Source organism: Manis pentadactyla, chromosome 4, assembly GCF_030020395.1.
Source record: "Manis pentadactyla isolate mManPen7 chromosome 4, mManPen7.hap1, whole genome shotgun sequence".
NCBI lineage: Eukaryota > Metazoa > Chordata > Mammalia > Pholidota > Manidae > Manis > Manis pentadactyla.
The window spans coordinates 106,035,319-106,057,287 of record NC_080022.1 but is presented as its reverse complement, the minus strand read 5'-3'; the positions used below and the strand labels follow the sequence as shown (position 1 = coordinate 106,057,287).

The following is a 21,969-nucleotide window of genomic DNA, read 5'->3' as shown; positions in this document are numbered from 1 at the left end:
GTTGTAATACTCCAAATGAGAAATGACCAGGTCTGAACAAGGGCACTGATGATGTTGAAATAAAAAAAAAAAAAAAATTTAGTAAACAAATTCAGGTGGAATTGGTGTTAATAAATATGTAGGGGAAGAGAGAGAGGAAAGTTAAGGATGACTCCTAGGTTTCTGGCTTGGATAACTGGGTAATGATGCCACCAATGAAATAACAACTAGAAAGGGGAAAATGTTTTGGAGAAAGGAAGAAAGGGGATGAAGACAAGTTCTTTTTTAAACATGTTGAATCATAGGGGATCAGTGGAATATGAGGGATATGATCAGCAGGCCATTGTGCATTATCAATCTAAAGCTGAGGAGTGAAATCTGGGCTAGAGTTTTGGCCATTGTCATACACCAAGTAAGACACGGTTCCCACTCTCACGGAGTTTGTGCGCTAATCATGAGACAGCCAGCTAGACGAAGACTACCCTGTAGTGCGGCAGGTACTGTGGTAGGAGTGTGAGCCATAGTGCTGCAGGAGTACTTTGGGTGCCCAGCCTAGACCCAGGGGACAGAGAAGATTCTTTAACTTCAGTCTACCTGAAATCATAGTCACCAACATTTATTATCTAGGTCCAATAGACTTTTTTTTTCTTTGTCATTTGTAAATCATTTATTGAAGAGTAAAGGGATAATGAAAAACACTTATACTAGGCAGTTCAATAAGAATTTAAACATAATAAATATCTTTATATCAAATTTTGTTGCACAAACATCATAAAAGATGAAAGATACCATAACACATCTTTCTTAGTAAAATGAGCTGGTATAGGTTCTTATAAATACTGCATGGTCAAGTCCTTCCTGTTGAAGGACTAACTGAGAGAATGCCACTTTGTCCATAGAAATACATTGTTAATGCATAAGTTCTTGAATTTGAGAAAATCAGTGTAGGATATTGTCATCTGAAGACGCAATGTCTGAGAGTTAACGATATACAATTAATATTACCGTCATCATTAGAGTGCTTCTATCTGTCTGCATTCATCTCTGATTCCTTTAAAAATTCTGAAATGTCCTTTTTGTTCAGTTATCTTCTCTTTTCAATTATGGGCTAAAAATGAAAACTTCTGAATTCTCAAATCTATCCAACGAAAGTTAAAAACAGACTACACGTAAGAAAATAAAACTACAGACCAACATCCCTTATAAATGGAGATGTAAATATCTATAACAAACTATTAGTAAACTGAATCCAGCAATATATAAAAGAAGTTAAAAATTCTGTCCTCCCAAAAATCTACAAAGGAAGTTCATAGCAGCTTTATTCATATTTGCCAAACTTGGAAGCAACCAGGATGTCCTTCAGTAGGTGAACAGATAAATAAACTATGGTATATCCATAAAATAGCATATTATTCAGGGCTAAAAATAAATGAGGTATCAAACCATAAAGAGGTACAGAGGAGCCTCAAATGCATATTACTAAGTGAAAGAAGCCAATCTGAAAAGGCTACATTCTATATGACATTCTGGAAAAGGCGAAACTGAAGTCAGAAGATCGAGGGTAGGAATTGGGAGAGGGATGACTAGACAGAACACAGGATTTTTGGTAGATGAAAATATTCTGTATGCTATTATAATGTTGGATACATGTCATTACACATTTCTGCAAACCTATATAATAATGTGCAACATCAAGTGAACCCTGATGTAAACTATGGGTGATGAAGTGTGTCAGTGTAGATTCATCAATTATAATAAATGTGCCACTCTAATGGGGGTTGTTGATTATAAGGGAGGCTATGCATGCATGGGAGATCTGGGAAATCTCTATACCTTCTCAGTTTTGTTGTGAACCTTAAGTTGCTCTAAAAAAGTAAAGTCTTATTTTTTTTAAATAGGCAAAAGATTAGAATAGACATTTCCTCAGAAAAGGTACACAAATGACCAATCAACACATGAAAAGAGGTTCCACAACATTAAACATTAGGGAAATGAAAATAAAAATCACAGTGAGACACTCCTTCATATCCACTAGCATGTAATTAGAGCATGGCTGTAATTGCAATGACAGACAATAACAAGTGTTGGTGAGGATGTAGAGAGATTGGAATACTGATTCATAACCAGTTAAGAATGTAAAATTGTACAGCTGCTTTGGAAACAGTTTGGCAGTCCCTCACAATGTTAGAGACCCATTCTTAGGTATATGTAGAAGAGAATTGAAAACATGTCCACACAAAAACTTGTACATGATTATTCATAATAGCCAAAAAGTATAAACAACCTAAATACCGTCAGTTGATGGATTGATAAACCAAATGTGGTACATAGATACAATGGAATATTACTAAGCTATAAAAATAATAAAGTACTGATTCATGCTACAGCATGGGTGAGCATTATGCTAAATGAAGGAAGCCAGATACAAAAGGCCACATACTGTATTCCATTTTTATGACATGTCCAGAATAGGCAAATCCATACAGATGAAAAGATTCATGGTTTCTAGGGGCTAGGGAAGAGAGGAATAAGAAATAACCTAGCTAATGAGCTTAGATTTTTGTTTTGGAATAATAAAAATGTTCTGAAATCAGATAGTGGTAATGATTCCACAACTTTGTGAATATACTAAAAACCACTGAATTGTATACTCTAAAAGGGTGAATTCTGTGGTATGTGAATTATCTTAGTTTTTTTTAAAGACTAAAGAGATGCTATCTCCAGTCTTTTTACATACCCACCTCATACACATGAAAGATGATGCAGTATTACAGGTGACATGATAAGAAAACAGACAGATAATGATTTCTTGAATGACTTCTTTGTCCTTCTAGGCAATTCCATCATTCTTTTGGCTTATTATTCTGTTTCAGTCTTTTTTAGTACAGTTAGGAATACTGTACTATGAATCATAAAAATGATTCATAGAATTATTAAAAAAGCAAAATGCTTCAAGATGTAGGAAAAATAAGGGCACTAAGTGTCTATAATGTATCATGGATTTTTAAGTGAATCCAGTGGACCAACCCATATGGAAATTATAAGATGAAATGAGTTTTACTCCTTTTCTTATAAGTAAAATTTATCTTTGTTCCTTGGGAAATCTCTGAGAAAGAATAAAAATCATAAAATAACAATCCTTTACAAAGAGTTAGAACTGTTAAAAAAAAAATCTCGAAAGCTAAGCCTAGGTCAATTGGACCCAGATGGAACCCTGAGGATTAAGGAGGCAGCATGTGAACTGAATCTTGAAAGACCGATTATCCCCAGTAAAGTGAAGGAAGTGGACAGGGACAGGAGTGGCAGGGCTATGCATTCTAGGTTCAGTTGGTTGGAATTGCTAGAGTGGGAATCATGTGTAACTTGACTAGCTAACAATATCCTGATCTTTAACACAAGAACTGAGAGAGGGTCCCAGACAGCATCAAGTCTGAGCCTAAATAGAAGAGGTAAGGGCTTTCTTCTTGCTGGAGGCACAGTGTGTGGGACAGCACTGAGCACTGCTTGATGCCTGCTGTAGTACTTCGTTATTTTTCACCGAATGACTTGCTTTTTAACAGGCTACTTACCGCAAGCTGCTACCTCTGTACTTCCCAAGATCATTAAAGGAGGAGAGTCGGTCATTGCCCTACCTCCCTGCAGATATTGGAAATGCAGAAGGGGAGCCTGTAGTACCTGAACGGCAGATTCGAATAAGTGAGAAACCTGGTGCCCCAGAGGGTGAGTTCTGCCTTCCTTATTTCCCCTCTTAAGCAGGCGAAGGGACTGATAAAACACGAAGCACCAAAGCAGAAAGTTCAGCTAGATCTTGGGAAGCTCTCTTTTAGTATGACACTAAGATCAAGACCAACTTAGGTGTTTAATTTAGAGTCTTATTCTTGTTAAGATTTATCCTTTAAACTAAAAAATAATTATATTATGGGAAGTCTGTGTTAGGTAGTAGTGATTCAGAGTTAGACACATTTTCACCTTCATGAAGTTTAGTTTCATGCATGACATGTTGAGACAGTAGTTAGGTACTTTATCTGAAATTTCCCACAGCTTCAACAGTGCCCTCAAAGCCAGACCTAACATTAAACATGAATAGAAGAATACAATAACCGTTTTTTTTGTGTGTCTTTAGGTTACACACTTCTGTAGATTGAAGCAATGGTAGAGCATGGTAGAATGGGAGCCCTTCTTAATCTGTTCTTTATAGCAGCTGATACTGATCTTCATGGATACATGTTTAAGCTCATAAATCCCTTCTATGGAGACATGCCTCACAAATTTCAGTGCTGGAACTTGATCTCAAAAGTTAGCAGCTTAGGAATTACTGTGAGATCCTCCTGCAAACACTTTTAAATGATCGTCAAGTTAAAATCTGTAGGAGACTACTCTCTTTCACCCATATACAGACTTAAATCAAATGGAGGGAATTACATAGCATCAGGAACTGTCTGTGAACCAAGTTTTGCTAGAGAGATAACCATATATTTTAGGGAGTTTCAATATAGTACACCCCTGATATGTGCTCAGAGTCATTTGGAAATCCTCATAATTGTGACCACTACTATAAAATATAATTTTTCCTAAATGTATTTCATATGACAAGGAATAATGAATAGCAAAACCACTTTTAGATGCCAATACTGGGAAGTAGATACTCGTGAGCCAAAATGTTCCCTTCTGTCCACCATTATCAAAGAGTGCTTGATTTACATCTCTATCTCAGAAAATACTGCCTCAAAAGGCCCTCGTGTTCATACTTTGAATTAGAACATTAAATCTGTTAAAATAGATGTAAAATCAGCTTTACATGAGGGATTGAAAGAAGATTCATTCATGGGTCTTTTTTAATAAAAGCAGACTCTTCTAAGCTGTTGGCCTGTCCTGTTTTGAGGGGCAGTGAAGTAGCTGTGAAGCAGTCCCAGTTGGATGGCCTGCCAGGCTGGGCTTCAGGCGGTGGCATTGTCTCGGGAAGCTTCTTCTGGTCCAAGTGTGTTTTTTTGGTTTGTTTCTTTTCTCTTTCTTTTTTTAAAAACAATTCTTTTTTTAACAGATCTGATAAGGTAGTGAGGAACACATTAAGAAAGAATCCACTCCCAAGGGACTAGTTTCTATTAGCCAAACATAAAATGATCATATGGATAAATCAGGGAGTTGACTTACTAAATTGTAGTGAAAACTGTGGTCCTATAGACCACTATAATTATTAGGCATAACCAGTGTAGAAAACCAGGATGATAAATTAGAATCAAAATATATCTTAATGAATGTGGGTCATACCCTGCCAAGCTAGTCCATCCATCTTCCTTCAGGGGTTACCTAATGAAAGGACTGAAGTTAATATACTAACCAGTCAAGTGCTCTCTCCTTAAGCAATTCTGGATAAGTGACACCAAATATTGTTCTTTGTTTTTCTCTTTTTTTTAGATGCCTTGCTACAATCCATCTTTTAATCCACATACTGCATGATTACTTCTATACTTCTACTAATGATTACATTCTACTGTTGCCATCCTAATACACCCAAGTTACCTTGATTTGACTTCATGTATTCCTAAAACTTCTGTCACACATGGGCAGTTGGTTTCTTACATTATTTCAGTTCTTCAGATCCCTAAATCTGATTTCAGTTTCATTTTCAAAAAATAACCTTAACCCAGTGTTTGAGTTACCTCACAGTCATGCCTACTGCTGTATTTAGTCTGTTTGTAGCATTTCCTGTCAAGTTTTATCAGAAGCTCTCTATTGACAGTATTTTTGTTACAGACAACCAAGAGGAAGAGGATGAAGGCTTAGGAGTTGATCTGTCTTTCATTGGCTCTCATGCTTTTGCTCGAATGGAAGGAGATATTGATAAGCAAAGAAGACTCATCCTTCAGGGGCAGTTATCAGAGGCAGCCCTGCAGAAGCAGCATCAGAGAAAGTAAGGCAAACTCCTTTAAACTATAGACACATAAAGACATGTGTTTATGCCCTATATTAGAACATTAAATCTGTTAAAATAGATGTAAAATCACCTTAATGTGAGGGATTGAAAGAAGATTCATTCATGAGTATTTTTTAATAAAAGTATTTTTTAATAAAAAATAAGCTGTTGGCCTGTCACAGTTTGAGAAACAGTGATTCATAGATGTGAAGAAGAAAGAACAAAGCCTTACGTCTGCCAAGTGATCTATATAATGTGGTCTGTTCTAGTGTTTTCTTCATGACAATCTAGTGGAAGATATCATCCCCGTTTTGTAGATGTAGAAATTCAAAGTTAATTTATGTGGTCACATTTAATATGTGGTGAAGACAGTGTTGTTGCATATCTGATTTCAGAACTCCTACTCTTCTTACTATAACTGTAGGACCTATGGGTAAGGTTATATTCACAAAGTAGAAACTAGAGAAAGAGAAAGGCAGAGTTTCAAAGTTTACACTTAACTTTAATATATTTATAATTAAAGCATTGTCTACCCTTCTATTAAATTTAAAAGAGCTTTATTTTTCCCTGATTTATCCCAAGGACCTTATACAGCTATTCCATTTCTTTAAGGTGTTTTCTAAAGCAATTCTGAATAAATTGTTTCATTTTTAAAACATAAAAGCAGCTTTTGTACTTCTGGATAAGCTTTTCCAAGGATTAGTAGTCCTTGGAAAGCTAGCTGCTTTTCAAAAAATTTTAAAGGGAAAAAAAATCATAAACTATAAATGGTTAATATCATCCATTACCTTATAAGGTTGGTTGAGGGTATAACATCTGAGGATTGTTATGAACATGAGCTTAGCTAAGTACCAGCTGCTAATTATAACAAGCTCTTAAAACTGGCCACTGCTGTGCTTTCCAGTAATGAGCAAATCATGGTCTGTTGTACCTTTGAGCCTTGGTACTTGTCATCTTTTTGACTGGAATACTCTCATCCTTCAACTCCTGGCCCATTCTCTGGGACTAGCTCAGATGCAATTGCTTCAGGAAGCTTAATTCCCTGGAGATGTAATGGAAAAAATGGAATGGAAGTTTGGAACACATGGATACGCCATATGTTTTTTTCACACTCTGTACTTAACCAAAGTATAGCATAACATTTATCACACTATATTGTAATAGTGTGTGGCAGTTGCCAGTCTCCGTCTAAAATGTGGGAGTTGAACTGGATGATCTCTGGGGTCCCTTACAGAATTAGAATTTTGTGTTTACTGAGTTCCTGGTGTTAACCGTTATTCTTACTTTATTTTAAAAAGCAAATAGCCACAAGGGGGCACCAGTAAACAGCTTTCCCCAAAGCAATCACAGTCAAATATAGTTTCAGTGGTTTCTGAACTTGGCCACGTGTAAGAATCATCTGAACATTTTGCTTTAACTACAGTGATGGGACTCTCCCCCACATGACTGGGACATTGGCATCTACTTGTATTTATAACCTTTTCTCATCATGATTGATGCACTGCTAGATTTGGGTACCTCTTTTGGTCTAGGGCAGTTGTCCTCAAACTGGTCTTTGGTTCACTTTTTGCTCTTAAAAATTGTTGAGGATGCCAAAGAGCTTTTGTTTATATGGGTATTCCTACCAATATTTATTATGATAAATTATTTATTAATTTACTTAGAAATAACCCATCATGTTTTTATGAAAAATAACCATTTAAAAAAAGTTAGAAGAATGGCACTGTTACAATTTTTGCAAGTGTTTAATGTTTGGTATAATAGAAGACAGCTGTTTCACATATCAGCATTCAAACTGTTATAATAAGTTGTTTTAGGTGAAGTATCTGAAGAAAATTCAGTCTCATATATATACTTGGAAAAGGGAAGAGTATTTTAATAGTCTCTTTAAATAACTTGGGGTATTCTTTGATACTATATAAAACTTGATAAATGGTAGTTTCTTCTAAGTTAGTTATAATGTGAAATTTCAAATCATATCCGTGAAGTTTGTATTCTTTTATATTATAACGTGTTGTTTTATCCTGTACTTTGAATGGATTTTATAATAATGTATAGCATGAATTTATATTATGATGCACTGGTCTTTTGGAAAAGATTGATTTACTAAATTATTTAGATCTTCCAAATATTGACACATTTCCTTACACAATATAAAAAAATTATATTTGTTAATATTACCACTGATCTCATCAGAAAAGTCTTTTCAGTATCAAGAACAAAAAGCTTATGGTGATAGATACAGATCCCCCAAAATTGTATATATTTTTAAAGCTCAAGGTTTAGCATTGGCTGCACATACTGTTGATTGTTTTTCTTGAAATGACAGGGTTACTTTATTCATTTATGAGAAAACATCTGCCAGATGCTCATGTTGAATAACCATCGTTTTTCTGCCAGTCATTATTTGAAGAAAAGCAGTGTATTGTGAAAAAAAAGCAACTAGTTCAGCTTGCAAGTCAAACACATAGTGCTTTTCTTCAAGGCAACCTCATACTTTGGTATGCAGAAATGCTTTTTGTGTTCTTTCCATTTTGTGACACATTAATATTAAAAAGATGTGTTCCCAGGGTTGACTTAATGAAATTAATAATTTTTACTTCTTCATCAAAAACATTCTTTTAAATGAAACTGGCTTTTTTTTCTGTGAGTATTTTGGCAATGAAGAATACAATGACTGCTAGTACAATCTGGTGTCTCCATCTTGATTCATGCTAAGGCACCAGTAGTTTTACTCAATAGTTGGTGTTGCACCATCAATGTAAATGTAAACACAGTGAAAAAGGCAAATAATGTTTCAGTATTACTATGAAAGTAGTCTTGACCTTGCAGATCCTCTGAAAAAGCCTCAGTACCGTGGACCACACTTTGAAAACCACTGGTCTGTGGTCTCTCACCCGTAGTTTATAGTTTAAAGGGTTTTGGTAATTGTCTGATACAGTTTTCCAAATGGGGTACACAGACTCTAAGCAGTAAATCACCAGGAGTGCTTGCTACAAATTTGTAGGTCCCACACCATACTTACTAAATCAGAACATATATGGGAAGGGCTCAGGAATCTTCCTTCTAGTCTCTTAGATCATTCTGTTGTGCCCTAAATCATTGACCTAGCCTGACACCTTTGCTTCACAGAGGGTAAATTAATTGATCCTCAAGAGTGGTTTGCGCAGAGTTCTGGCTCATTAAAGAAGACCTTTCAGAGTAGCTAGTGCAGCATATCTCCCTTGTCTAACATCATCTGTAGCTCACTTAATATAAACCAACTTTGGAGAAGTTTGGAAAGAACTAGAGGCTTTTATATTCACATATGAAGAACTGCATTATTGTCACCTTTTTCAAATAAGTCTACTTATTTTATTCTCTTTCTCTTACACACAAACACACACACCTCATTCCTCTTTCATTCCTTCGTGAATAGTACAGATAACCTGAAATTTTTTAAGCTTGTGTTTGAACTGAATACTTATCTTTCAGTCTGTGTCTCTCTCATTCTCTTTAATGAGGAGATTTGTTTTTCTTAAGGACTGGTTCAAGCTGGTATTAAAATGAATCTGTATTCACTGAGTCTATGCTTCCTGGAAAGGAGTCCTCAGCAAAGAAGTAGATTCTAGGAAAGAATATGAATACAGCATGTAAAGCATAACTCTTATTAGTAAAAGGTCTTGATCTTGAAACATTGTATATTTATTCTATACAAGATAATATTCTCAATACTGAAATATACAGAGGTAAGCTATTCCCTCTCCTCTGGAAATCATGAGCTTAGCCTAGCCACAATACCTTCAGATGTCAGGGATATGTTCTGTACAGTGTTCAGGTTGTATGCATCCATCCAGTCAACACGTAGTTGCAAGCACAGAGAAGAGCACATCATCTGGTCCCCAAAGCATGAACCAAGAAACAAAACTTGGTACCTATGCCACCAGTTCCTTTGAGTGATAAGCTACATCTGAATCAAGATTTTAAGAGTTCCCATTTTTGTGTCCATTGTCTGTGATGATTAAGATGAGGTCACATGTGCTATTACAGTAGATTAAATGCAGAAGCAGATGTGAGAATCCAGCAGAAATTAAAGAAATTTGCAAAAATATAAAGGAGTGTAACTCTTCTCCATAAATATAGCATTTTTCATATAATAGATTTTTATTTTTTTAATTAATAATAATTTTAAAGTTTTCTAATATTGTAAATATTTGCTAATATAACTGACATAAACATAAAAGGGTCCTGAGACCAAAAAGTTTGAGAATTGATGACAGTTTGTTTAGAAGTTAATGATACAATGGGGTATAAGGCATCTGTTCGCATATTCTGCCATGTACAAAATGTCTAAGATTGCAAGTTGTAGTTTTAAAGTTTATTTCTCTTATTCTTTCTAAACCAGGCATTATTTGTACATATGGAGTGTGGTTTGTTTTGATTATGTTACTTGATCATGTTGATAGAAATTTTTTTATCTTTGAGGAATTAAGTAGGTCTTTAGTTACTAATATCTTTTTGAAAACTTTCAATTATTCCATTAGTAACAAATCTGAAGGTCAAATGGGTTGCCTATTGGGTTCAGTCATCCTTTCCATAACATTGCCTTGCCACATCAGTATCTCTGGGCAATTCTTTTTTACATCTGAAAAAATTAGACATGTTGTCTAATTCTTGATTAATATTTCCAGGTCTTAATCCAGCTGTGACACCAATTTGGGTATTTCATAAGATAGAAGTTGGCTTTCTTACAAAAATTAGGAAGCAATCTAGATACTCTTTTCCAAAGATACAGCTTTTAAAACTCTTAAAATTATTTTACAGCAACTTTTTTTCTTTTTAGTGTGCTTGGTCAGCTTAAGATCCAGTTGCTTGTAACTCATGTCATTTCTCACAATAAAAACTTTATCTCATTCATTATTAAATATTTATTGAGCCTTTACTAAGTGCCAACCAAATATTGTGCTTAGAAATGAAACAAAGTGACATGCAAGACAGAGCCCTAGCCCTATGGAGCTTAGGCTATAAAGAGGAGGGAAATGTCAAACTATTTGTTACATCAGTAATTTATTTAAATTTCAGAGTGCAGTAAGGTTATAACAAGGGTCTTTACCAATTAAAATGTGGGGCAGTTATGTGAGGTCTGAGTATCTGTTAATTCCAAAGCCAAAATTTTTGCTGGGCTATTGGTTGTACACAAATGGATTAGTTATTGTTATTTTTTTAAAGAGTAATTTAGCTTAAATTTTCTTTATCATTCAACCTTTGGTTGTGTAGGTGGATAACTGATTAACTGAAAGAAATTGCTTTATGTTAGCTTCATGAGGACAGCATCAAACTTCAGTTGATTGCCGCCTATTGAGAATCTATCTGTTCTGTATTTCTGCCTTTAGAACTCAGTAGTGTCTATTTTAGCAGCTATTGTGACATATTTTGTATGATTTTTTACTCATAATTATTATATTTTACCCATCAAGTAATAGAATTTCATTTATTTGGAATAAGCTTTAGGAAAACAAGAGACTATTTTGAATTGATATTTTCGTCTTATACCTTTTGTTTTGCTTGTTGGATTGGGATTAAAAATTGTCATGTCTTTTGAAATGGAACACAGAAACTACAGCAAAAACAAGGTACAATGTAGAAAAGATATGATGGAAAATGTAAAATAACTCTTTGAATAGATGAGGGAAACAAGAAAAGCATTGTTTCTCTATTGGATGAGAGCTAACCACCTTTGCTTTTATTCCTTTCTCCCAAATACTGATTTAAAAGAAAAGAGTGACTGAATAATCAGTCAAATTTACACAATCTATACTGGCAGTGGAGAAGGCTTAATCTGAATAAAGAAGAAACCAGATGAAAATTGAAGTCACGAGTTGTTTATTGAAATTCATTTCAATGTCCTTAGAAACTGAAATAGCACCAGGGTCTTAGCAGTGATTCCAAACCTTTTTAAAATAATAAAGCCTTTAAGAATCTAAGATGTAAGCTATAGACTTTCTCTTCAAAACATGTTAATATGGATTTTGTGAATTAAAATCTATTCTAGGATCTCAAGTTGTCAATCACAGATCAAGTTTTAAAACATTTTAAAGTTAATAGTATTTCAGAGTTCATACCACAGAATAAAATCAATTTTAGATAGAGTAAGGACTTTTTTTTTTTTAATCTAAACTCATGGAAGAAGTTATAAGTTAGATTCTTTCAAACCTTGCAGAAAGGACAGGTTTCTTAAATGAGATATAAAAAGCATTGAATAAAGAAGAAAAAATAGTTTTGACTATATTAAAATTAACAACTTTAGAAAGTGGAGCAATGGAGCTTAAAAAAAGGAGAAGCAAGTTACATAATGGGAGTATTCATAGTATACACAACTGGTAAATGATTAGAATCAAGAATATATAAAGAACTTCTATAAATAAGGGAGAATATAGCAAACAGCCCAATAGAAAAATGGACAAACAGTATGAACAGGCATCTCATGGAGGAGGAATACATGGCCCATAGACATGTACAAGAACTTAGTATCGTTAGTGACCAGAGAAATGAAATACCATTTCAAACCTAATTGATTGGCAAAAGTTAAAGTATCTGCTAATATCAAGTGGACATAGATTCACAGGATCTCTTATTCACTGCTTGTAGAAATATAAATTGGTACACTTTGGAAAAAGGTTTGGACTTATCTCCAAAAACTGCACATACCCTGTAACCTAGCACTTCTACTCATTGGTATCTACCCAGGAGAAATCACACACAAACACCAGGAGACATATAAAATAAGTTGATCTCAACACTGTTCACAATAGCAAAAACCTGAGTGCAGCCCAAGTACCCATCAATGGATGACAAAAGCCATAGTTTTCATATAGTATCAAATGCACTATATATAGTAGTAAAAAATAAATGAACAATATTGACATCCAATAATACAGATGAATCTTAGCAATATAAGAAGTCAAAGAAAGACCTAAAAGATTACATATATCATAATAAGCTTTTCTCTTTTTGAATAGTTAAAAACTACCAAAACACTTTTTAGGAATATATACAGATGAATTAAAATGATGAAAAGTAAGAAAATGATGAACCTGAGATTTCAGATGATGAGTGGGTGGAGGCAGAGGCTACAGTTGGAGAGGAGAGACCTTGTGATTAGATAGGGGTTGTTGTGAGGGGATAACTTTTGGCTGGCAGGATTGGGAGTGCTTATTACTTCCTTAATTAGTTATTACTAATTAGAGAAGCAGTTCTTGTTTTTTTTTTCAGAGAACCAGGCATGTATCAGTGATGAGAGTTTTGAACTAAGGGTATTTAATGCTATTTTGTCCACCTGAGTTCCAGTTTAAAGATTTGTTTTCACAGTTCTTTGAACACATAGTTACTAAGTATTAAGAACTACCCTAGTGGAAATGTAGAGTCAAGTAGAACACATTCCCTATCTTGTGATCTAACAGAGTAGAAGCAAACACTGCTGTAAGTGGGTAGAGTCTTGTGTTAATCTTTGTGGTACAAAGAAGGGAGCAGTTAGTTCTGCATGTCTAGACCTTGCCTCCACTCCAACCCCTCCACTCCTCTCCCTGCCAGCCCTTCTCTCAGCATACATTCTTGATTGATAAAGTATTTAGGCACCTGTTGGATTGCTTGTTTCATTGTGCCTTATTATAAAGTTGTCTTTTAATATGTGTCTGTCTCATATTCAACTTTTTGAAACTAATGACCTTTTATGATTATTCTCAGGCCCCCAAAATACCTTGAATTAGTCATGTTTATTAGTTCATCCAACAAAGATCTGAGTCCCTACTATAATGCAGGCATTATATTTATGCAATTAATCATAGAAAAACAAGCTAAAGAGTACATAAATGGAGTATAGAAAATAATAGATATTTACTGAATTCCTGTTACATGTTTTGAGCTAGGACCTGTGGTGCTCACAAGACGTTTAAGATATATTATTCTGTTTAATATTGTGGTTGTGACTTAACCATAAAACAATTAGAAAACAGTAAAATTGTAGATTTACTGTAAAATAAACTATGAAATGACTCATGCAAAAATATGGAATAGCACATATGAATAGAAAGAACTGCAATAAACATCAGTCTTTTCTTGACTTGAAAATTTTATCTTAAACCAAAATTAAAAACTATTATCTTTGACTGATACATATAGGTCAGCAAGGTTCCAAGTTTAAAAGGACAAACTGTAGAACTATGTAATAGCAAGTGTGTTTTTCACAAACAATAAGAGTTTCTGTGAAACTAGAAGGCATATCATTTGTTCATTACAATCCATATATAATAGACTTCCTATTAAATATTTGTAGTTGTGTGATTACACTTTATAGCTAAAAGGTGTCTTACATAAACAGCACTTTGTAGATAAGGAAACTTAGGTTCATAGAAATGAGACTTTTACTGCAGTTGCACAGAAAGTGACAGGATTACAGTCAAGTCCTCCCTCTCCTGGTTTAGTGTTTTGGTTTTTTTGTTTTTGTTTTTGATGTTATAGGATGTCTCCATATGTGACCTAGGTGCCTCAGAGTTGCTTTTCACATATTTAGGTACCTTGAAACCTTTTTTATGATCAAGTAAGTGGCACATTGAGTATTAAGAAAGCAGTGTGAAATAGAAAAAGTACTTGCCTTTCTGGAAAACTGGAGACCTGATTTCAACTCTACCATTAATTGGCTGGTAACTCTAAGATTAACTCCATCTTTTGCAGGTCATTTCTCCTCTTTGAGATCTTCAGTATCTCTTCCAGCTTTAATATCCTCTTAGCCAAATGCAAACTGCAGTCCCTATGATCTGGTGTATAAAGTATTAGTACAACTAGTTTCATTAATCAATTATTAAATAAGCCTGGGCTTTCCAGATAAATTACCTAGTTTCTTTGTAGGTCCCACATAATATGTACAACACCTACCTGTTTTTCTTATAAAAAGTAAACTCCTTGAGGTCACTGACCATGTCTGTTCACTATAAAATCTTCAATACCTATCATGTAGTAAGCACTCAACAAGTTCATTGAATTAGTGAACATCTGTTTTGGAGAAGTGCTATTGCTTTAGGCTTTCTCTATTTGTATTTTTTAATAAAAGAGGAGATAGTATTTAAAAACAATGTTAATTTGAGTACTTGGTATCTTAGCCATTTTTATAAGTAGTCTTCATTTGATCATAAAAGATTTTTTAAATAATGTATTATGAGTACCTTTGCTTAATAACTCATTTCTGTTTATCACTAACACATGGAGATTCTGCATAGTATAACAGCTTCTAACTCTTTCCTCATTATAATAATATATGATTCCTTAGGAACAAGGAAAAAAAAGATCCCATTTGTAAATTTAATTTATAAGAGTTTATTATAATAATTACATTCTTTATTTCTCTAGTTATAATCGCTGGTTATGTCAAGCAAGATCTGAGGATCTATCTGATATTGCTTCTCTAAAAGCCTTATACCAAACAGGTGAGCTTCAAGATATGGTAACTTATTCTTTTACTAATTAAGGAATCTACCTAGCATGCTATTAGAGATCCCATTATTCTCTGATTTTATCGATTTTATCTATGAGTAAAATGTTTTTATACTAATGAAGATAGTTTTTGCTCATCATCAAGATCTTAAAAATAACATCTCAAAACCTATAAAATTTTCAACTTGTAGTTCTACATCGGCCAATTTCATTTCTTTAATGTCCTTTTTCTTATCTTTTAAAAGTTTTTTTCTGCTTTTAAAATTACCATCTACTTGCTATACAGAATTCAAACCTTAAATAAATATATAATAAAGACAATGAAAACTGTCATGTACCCACTTTTTCTTCATTGTATTTCTTTTCTAGACAGTACTTACTAATTTTCAAATTTGAGTTTCATTTAATTTTTCATGAATCACTAATGTTATTGAAAGTTATAGTGAGCTTAAACAAAAAGCTATTTATAAAAAGATCTTTGCCCTACAAGCTTACCTTTGCCTGTCCTTGATATAAAACCTGTAAGAGACCTTATCTTTAAAATAAAGGCAGTCCTCAAAACTAAATGAAGCTAAAAATAAATAAATAAAAGTATTGTTTTTAAAAGAACAAGAAATATGAAGATTAACTTTGAAAAACTTATTTTCCTGGTTTTCAGTCTTCTACATTTGTAACGGATTAAAAAATACAAAAAAAATTTGTAAGGTCAGGATTCAGGACAAATAAAACTCTTGGAATAAAGTTTCTGGGTGCTGATTCCATTTCCTCTTTGCAGGTGTTGATAACTATGGTCGAACAGTGATGGTGGTCGTTGGAAGAAACATTCCTGTAACATTAATAGATATGGACAAGGTAAGCTATTAAAAGCCTTTGTTTTACAAATAGTGTTGAGTTAAAAAATAATTACGATAAGAATTGGGAATCAGGACTTAGAATATCAGATGAGGCAGCGCTGTGTGCGCCCAGCAGAGTAGTAGCAGCCCAGGGTCTTCTAGCCAGCATGTATCATTTCATTAAGTCAGTAGTCTGGTTTGCCACATAGGAGAAACAAGTACTGGAAGGCATTAATATGACCTCCAACAACTCAGCTGCTTTGTTTACGATGTGACATAACTGGCAAGTTTTTTTTTGGACTCATTCTGTATTGTACTAACAAACAAATTCTGCCTTTCTTGAAAAAAGATAAACTGGAGTATCTATCTGAAGAGAAGAAACCAGAGATGTAATTAACCCAAGATGTCATAATTCCATAATCCTTTCATTTGGAAGCAGAGAACAGAAACAGATGATTCATAAAAAAAGAATGGTATCATTGGTAAATAAAAATAAAAATGTACAGTCTGTTTAGTAGCTCAAAAAAAAAAGTGAGTGGGAGATAAAGGAAAGATGGCAGCATGAGTAGGGCAGCAGAAATCTCCTCCCAAAACCATATATATTTTTGAAACTACAACAAATACAACTACGCCTAAAAGAGAGACCAGAAGATACAGCACAACAGCCAGGCTACATCCATACCTGCAAGAACACAGCGCCTCACAAAAGGGTAAGATACAAGCCGCAGCCCGGTGGGACCCGAGCGCCCCTCACCCCAGCCCACCAGTGGGAGGAAAGGAGTCAGAACATGGAGGGAGCGGGAGCCCAGAACTGCTATATACCCAACCCTAGTAATCCGCACCGAGAGTGCAAACACACATTGCAAGGTGTGCTGGACATTAGGGAAATGGAAAGTAAAACCTGTGAGCGGGTCCCAGCTCCCCTATGACAAAAGAAAAGCGAATGTTTTTTTGAAAGTCTTAAAGGGACAGGGACTTCACAGCTGGATGGAATCATCCCGGCACACTTAGCCCAGCAGTCTGGGAATTCTGAGGAGCTTTGGTCACCCCAGCCCCCTGGGAGGCAGGGCAGCTCTGAAGCCCCTCATGGCAATAAACAGCTTGCCATTCATTCCCCCTCCGGTGCGGCCCTGCCACAGCAGCCAAGCAGCCGGAGAGCAACTGCTCCCATAGCTGCCGCCCAGAGTCTCATACCAGCGCTCAGCTGCCTGGGCCAGACCCAGGGGCCGTCACGGTGCGCAGCTGCCCGGCGCAGGCAGAGGAAGCCGGGCCAGGGCGCAAACGGGTGCCATTCTCACAGGGAGCATACCCAGCACTCCTGCCTCTCCCCGCAGGACTCTGGGTACCCCAAGGGCTGCTCCCGGTGTGCGGGTAACAGACACAGGCAGTGGAGAGGGGCAGGGCAACCAGCAAGCAGGAAGGGACTTTGTTCTCCCAGCTGACATAGGCGTCACCTGCCTACAACTACCTCTATCACCATGAAAAGGCAGAAGAATTTTTTCCAGTCCAGAATTATCCAGACAACCCCCGAGAGAGGGCCTGGGGAGACAGATATAACCAATCATCATGGAAAATAATTCAAAATAAAGGTCATAACCATGCTGATGGACCTGCAGAGAAATATGCAAGAGCTAAAGGATCAAGTTAGGAGGGAGAATACAGAAATAAAACAATCTCTGGAAGGACTTAAGAGCAGACTGGATGAGGTGCAAGAGACTGTTAATGGAATAAAAAGCACAGAACAGGAATACAGAGAAGCTGAGGCAGAGAGAGATAAAAGAATCTCCAGGAATGAAAGAATATTAAGAGAACTGTGTGACCAATCCAAATGGAACAATATTTTCATTATAGGGGTACCAGAAGAAGAAGAGAGAGAAAAAGGGATAGAAAGTCTTTGAAGAAATAATTGCTGAAAACTTCCCCAAACTGGGGGACGAAATAGTATCTCAGACCATGGAAGCCCACAGATCTCCCAACACAAGGGACCCAAGGAGGACAACCACAAACATTTAATAATTAAAATGGCAAAGATCAAAGACAAGAACAGAGTATTAAAGGCAGCCAGAGAGAGAAAAAGGTCACCTACAAAGGAAAACCCATCAGGCTGTCATCAGACTTCTCAGCAGAAACCTTACAGGCCAGAAGAGAATGGCAAGATATAGTTAATGCAATGAAACAGAAGAGACATGAACCAAGAATACTGTATCCAGCACGATTATCATTTAAATATGAAGGAGGGATTAAACAGTTCCCAGACAAGCAAAAGTTGAGGGAATTTGCCTCCCACAAACTACCTCTACAGGGTATTTTAAAGGGATTGCTCTAGATGGAAGCACTCCCAAGGCTAAATACATGTCACCAGAGAAAATAAAATCACACCAAAGAAAGCAGAGCAACCAAAACTAACAAAAGGCAGAAAATAAAATCAACTATTTACAAAAGCAGTCAAAAGAAACAAAAGAGTACAGAATAAAACACATAACATATAAAGAATGGAGGAGGAAGAATAAGAAGAGAGAGAAATAAAGAATCATCAGACTGTGTTTATAATAGCTTAATAAATGAGTTAAGTTAGACGGTTAGATAGTAAAGAAGCTACCCTTGAACCTTTGGTAACCACGAATCTAAAGACTCCAATGGCAGTAAGTACATATCTTTCAATAATCACCCTCAATGTAAGTGGACTGAATGCACCAATCAAAAGACACAGAGTAATAGAATGGATAAAAAAACAAGACCCATCTATATGCTGCTTACAAGAGACACACTTCAAACCCAAAGACATACACAGACTGAAAGTGAAGGGACAGAAAAAGATACTTAATGCAAACAATAGGGAGAAAAAAGCCAGTGATGCAGTACTTGTATCAGACAAAATGGACTTCAAAACAAAGAAACTAACGAGATAAAGAAGGACATTACATAATAATAAAGGGGTCTGTCCAACAACAGAATATAACTATTATAAATATATATGTACCCAATACAGGAGCACCAACATATGTGAAAGAAATACTAACAGAATTAAAGGAGGAAATAGAATGCAATGCATTCGTTCTAGGAGACTTCAACACAACACACACTCCAAAGGACAGATCCACCAGACAGAAAATAAGTAAGGACATAGAGGCACTGAACAACACACCAGAATAGATGGACCTAATAGACATCTATAGAACTCTACACCTAAAAGCAGCAGGATACACATTCTTCTCAAGTGCACATGTAACATTCTCCAGAATAGACCACATACTAGGCCACAAAAAGAGCCTCAGTAAATTCAAAAAGACTGACATTCTACCAACCAACTTCTCAGACCACAAAGGTATAAAACTAGAAATAAACTGTACAAAGAAAACAAAAAGGCTCACAAACACATGGAGGCTAAACAACATGCTCCTAAATAATCAATGGATCAATGACCAAATTAAAATAGAGATCAAGCAATATATGGAGACAAATGACAACAACAACACAAAGCCCGAACTTCGGTGGGACGCAGCAAAGGCGGTTCTAAGAGGAAAGTATATAGCAATCCAGGCATATTTAAAGAATGAAGAACAATCCCAAATGAATCATCTAAAGTCACAATTATTGAAATTGGAAAAAGAAGAACAAATGAGGCCCAAAGTCAGCAGAAGGAGGGACATAATAAAGATCAGAGAAGAAATAAATAAAATTGAGAAGAATCAAACAATAGAAAAAATCAATGGAACCAAGAGCTAGTTCTTTGAGAAAATAAAGTAGATAAGCCCCTAGCCAAACTTATTAAGATAAAAAGGGAATCTACACACTACAACAGAATCACAAATGAAATCACACCACAGAAATACAAAGAATTATTAGAGAATACTATGAAAATCTATATGCTAACAAGCTGGAAAACCTAGAAGAACTGGACAACGTCCTATAAAAATACAACCTTCCAAGACTGACCAAGGAAGAAACAGAAAATCTAAACAAACCAATTACCAGTAATGAAATTGAATTGATAATCAAAAATCTACCCAAGAACAAAACCCCCAGGCCAGATTGATTCACCCCTAAATTTTATCAGACATATAGAGAAAACATAATACCCATTCTCCTTAAAGTTTTCCAAAAAATAGAAGAGGAAGGAATACTTCAAAACTCATTCTATGAAGCCAGCATCACTCTGATACCAAAACCAGGCAAAGACCCCACAAAAAAAAGAAAATTACAGACCAATATCCCTGATGAACATACATGCAAAAATACTCAACAAAATATTAGTAAACTGAATTCAAAAGTATATCAACGGGATCATACACCATGATCAAGTGGAATTCATCTCAGGGATGCAAGGATGGTGCAACATTTGAAAATCCATCAACATCATCCACCACATCAACAAACAGAAGGATAAAAACCACATGAAGGACAAAAACCACCACATCAACAAACAGGAGGACAAAAAACCTCCAGAGATGCTGAAAAAGCATTGGACAAAATTCAACATCCATTCATGATAAAAACTCTCAACAAAATGGATATAGAGGGCAAGTACCTCAACATAAGAAAGGCCATATGTGACAGACCCACAGCCAACATCATACTTAACAAAGCTGAAAGCTTTTCACCTAAGATCAGGAACAGGACAGGGATGTCTACTCTCCCCACTGTTATTCAACATTGTACTGGAGGTCCTAGCCACAGCAATCAGACAAAACAAAGAAATACAAAGCATCCAGATTGGTAAAGAAGAAGTCAAACTGTCACTATTTGCAGATGACATGATATTGTACATAAAAAACCCTAAAGACTTAAGATTCCTCAAGGGAGGAACAACCTAAGACAGGCACAGTCGCAGGGGGGTCATCAGGTGAGAAATTGGGGATAAACAGAGGTGAGGCTTAGAACCTCACCCCCCTGTTCTGAGAGAAATCTTCTGCATACGTGGATGTTTTATTGCCCTTGTCTAGCTTGGATTAACACATAGTCTACAGGCACACACTTGATCATCTACATTTGCTCTCTTACAACACTAAACTATGTTTTCTACCTTTATCTTGTGTCTACCTACCACTTCAGCATTTTATTAAAAATAATAATAAATAAGAGAGAAATGTGGTATCCACATATAAATCAAGTATAAAAATCAAATGAATATTCATATTTGAACTGATTGTTTATAGTTCATAATGCATGAGCAAAACCGAAAATTTCTGTGATGACTGCCCTTGTACTGTTCACCATGTAACTTATTCACTATGTAAGAATTTGTTCTCCATGTAAGAACTTGTTTGTTATGCTTCATAAAATTGGAGACTGACGAAAATTAGGATTGGGGTGAATTAATGATTGTGCATTGAACATTGACTCCCCTATACAGAATTTTATTGTTGTTAACAACCATTTGATCAACAAATATGAGAGATGCCCTCACAACAACAACAACAACAAAAAAAAAGTACACACTTCCAATTGTGAAATAAATAAGTAACTGGGATGTAATGTATAGCATAAGGAATATAGTCAAAATATTGTAAACTTGGTATGGTGATAGCTGGTACCTAGAATTATCATGTATATAAATGTTGAATCACTGTGTTGTACACCTGAAACTAATGTAATACTGTGTCAACTACCCTTCAATAAAAAATGATTATCTACAAAAAAATACATAAATGAATAAAAAATAATAAATAAATAAATAAATACATAAATACATAAATAAATACTCAACTCCAAAACTACTAAAAAAAATATATGAATTCAGGAAAGTTGCAGGATACAAAATTAATACACAGAAATCTG

General features: G+C 35.3%; 1 protein-coding gene across 5 annotated transcripts in view; it reads left to right on the top strand.

Annotated features, from left to right (window-relative positions):
- The window catches only part of GDAP2 (ganglioside induced differentiation associated protein 2), a 114,931-nt gene that overhangs the window by 46,329 nt on the left and 46,633 nt on the right, over window positions 1-21,969 (top strand). For all 5 annotated transcript variants that reach the window (XR_005032478.2, XM_036924453.2, XM_057500593.1 and 2 more), the window contains exons 7-10: window positions 3,540-3,699; window positions 5,734-5,890; window positions 15,275-15,351; window positions 16,134-16,210. Coding sequence is in view for 4 of the 5 variants with exons in the window: in XM_036924453.2 (XP_036780348.1) it covers window positions 3,540-3,699; window positions 5,734-5,890; window positions 15,275-15,351; window positions 16,134-16,210 (471 nt within the window). In the remaining variant the exon portion in view is untranslated. The remainder of the gene's footprint in view (window positions 1-3,539; window positions 3,700-5,733; window positions 5,891-15,274; window positions 15,352-16,133; window positions 16,211-21,969) is intronic.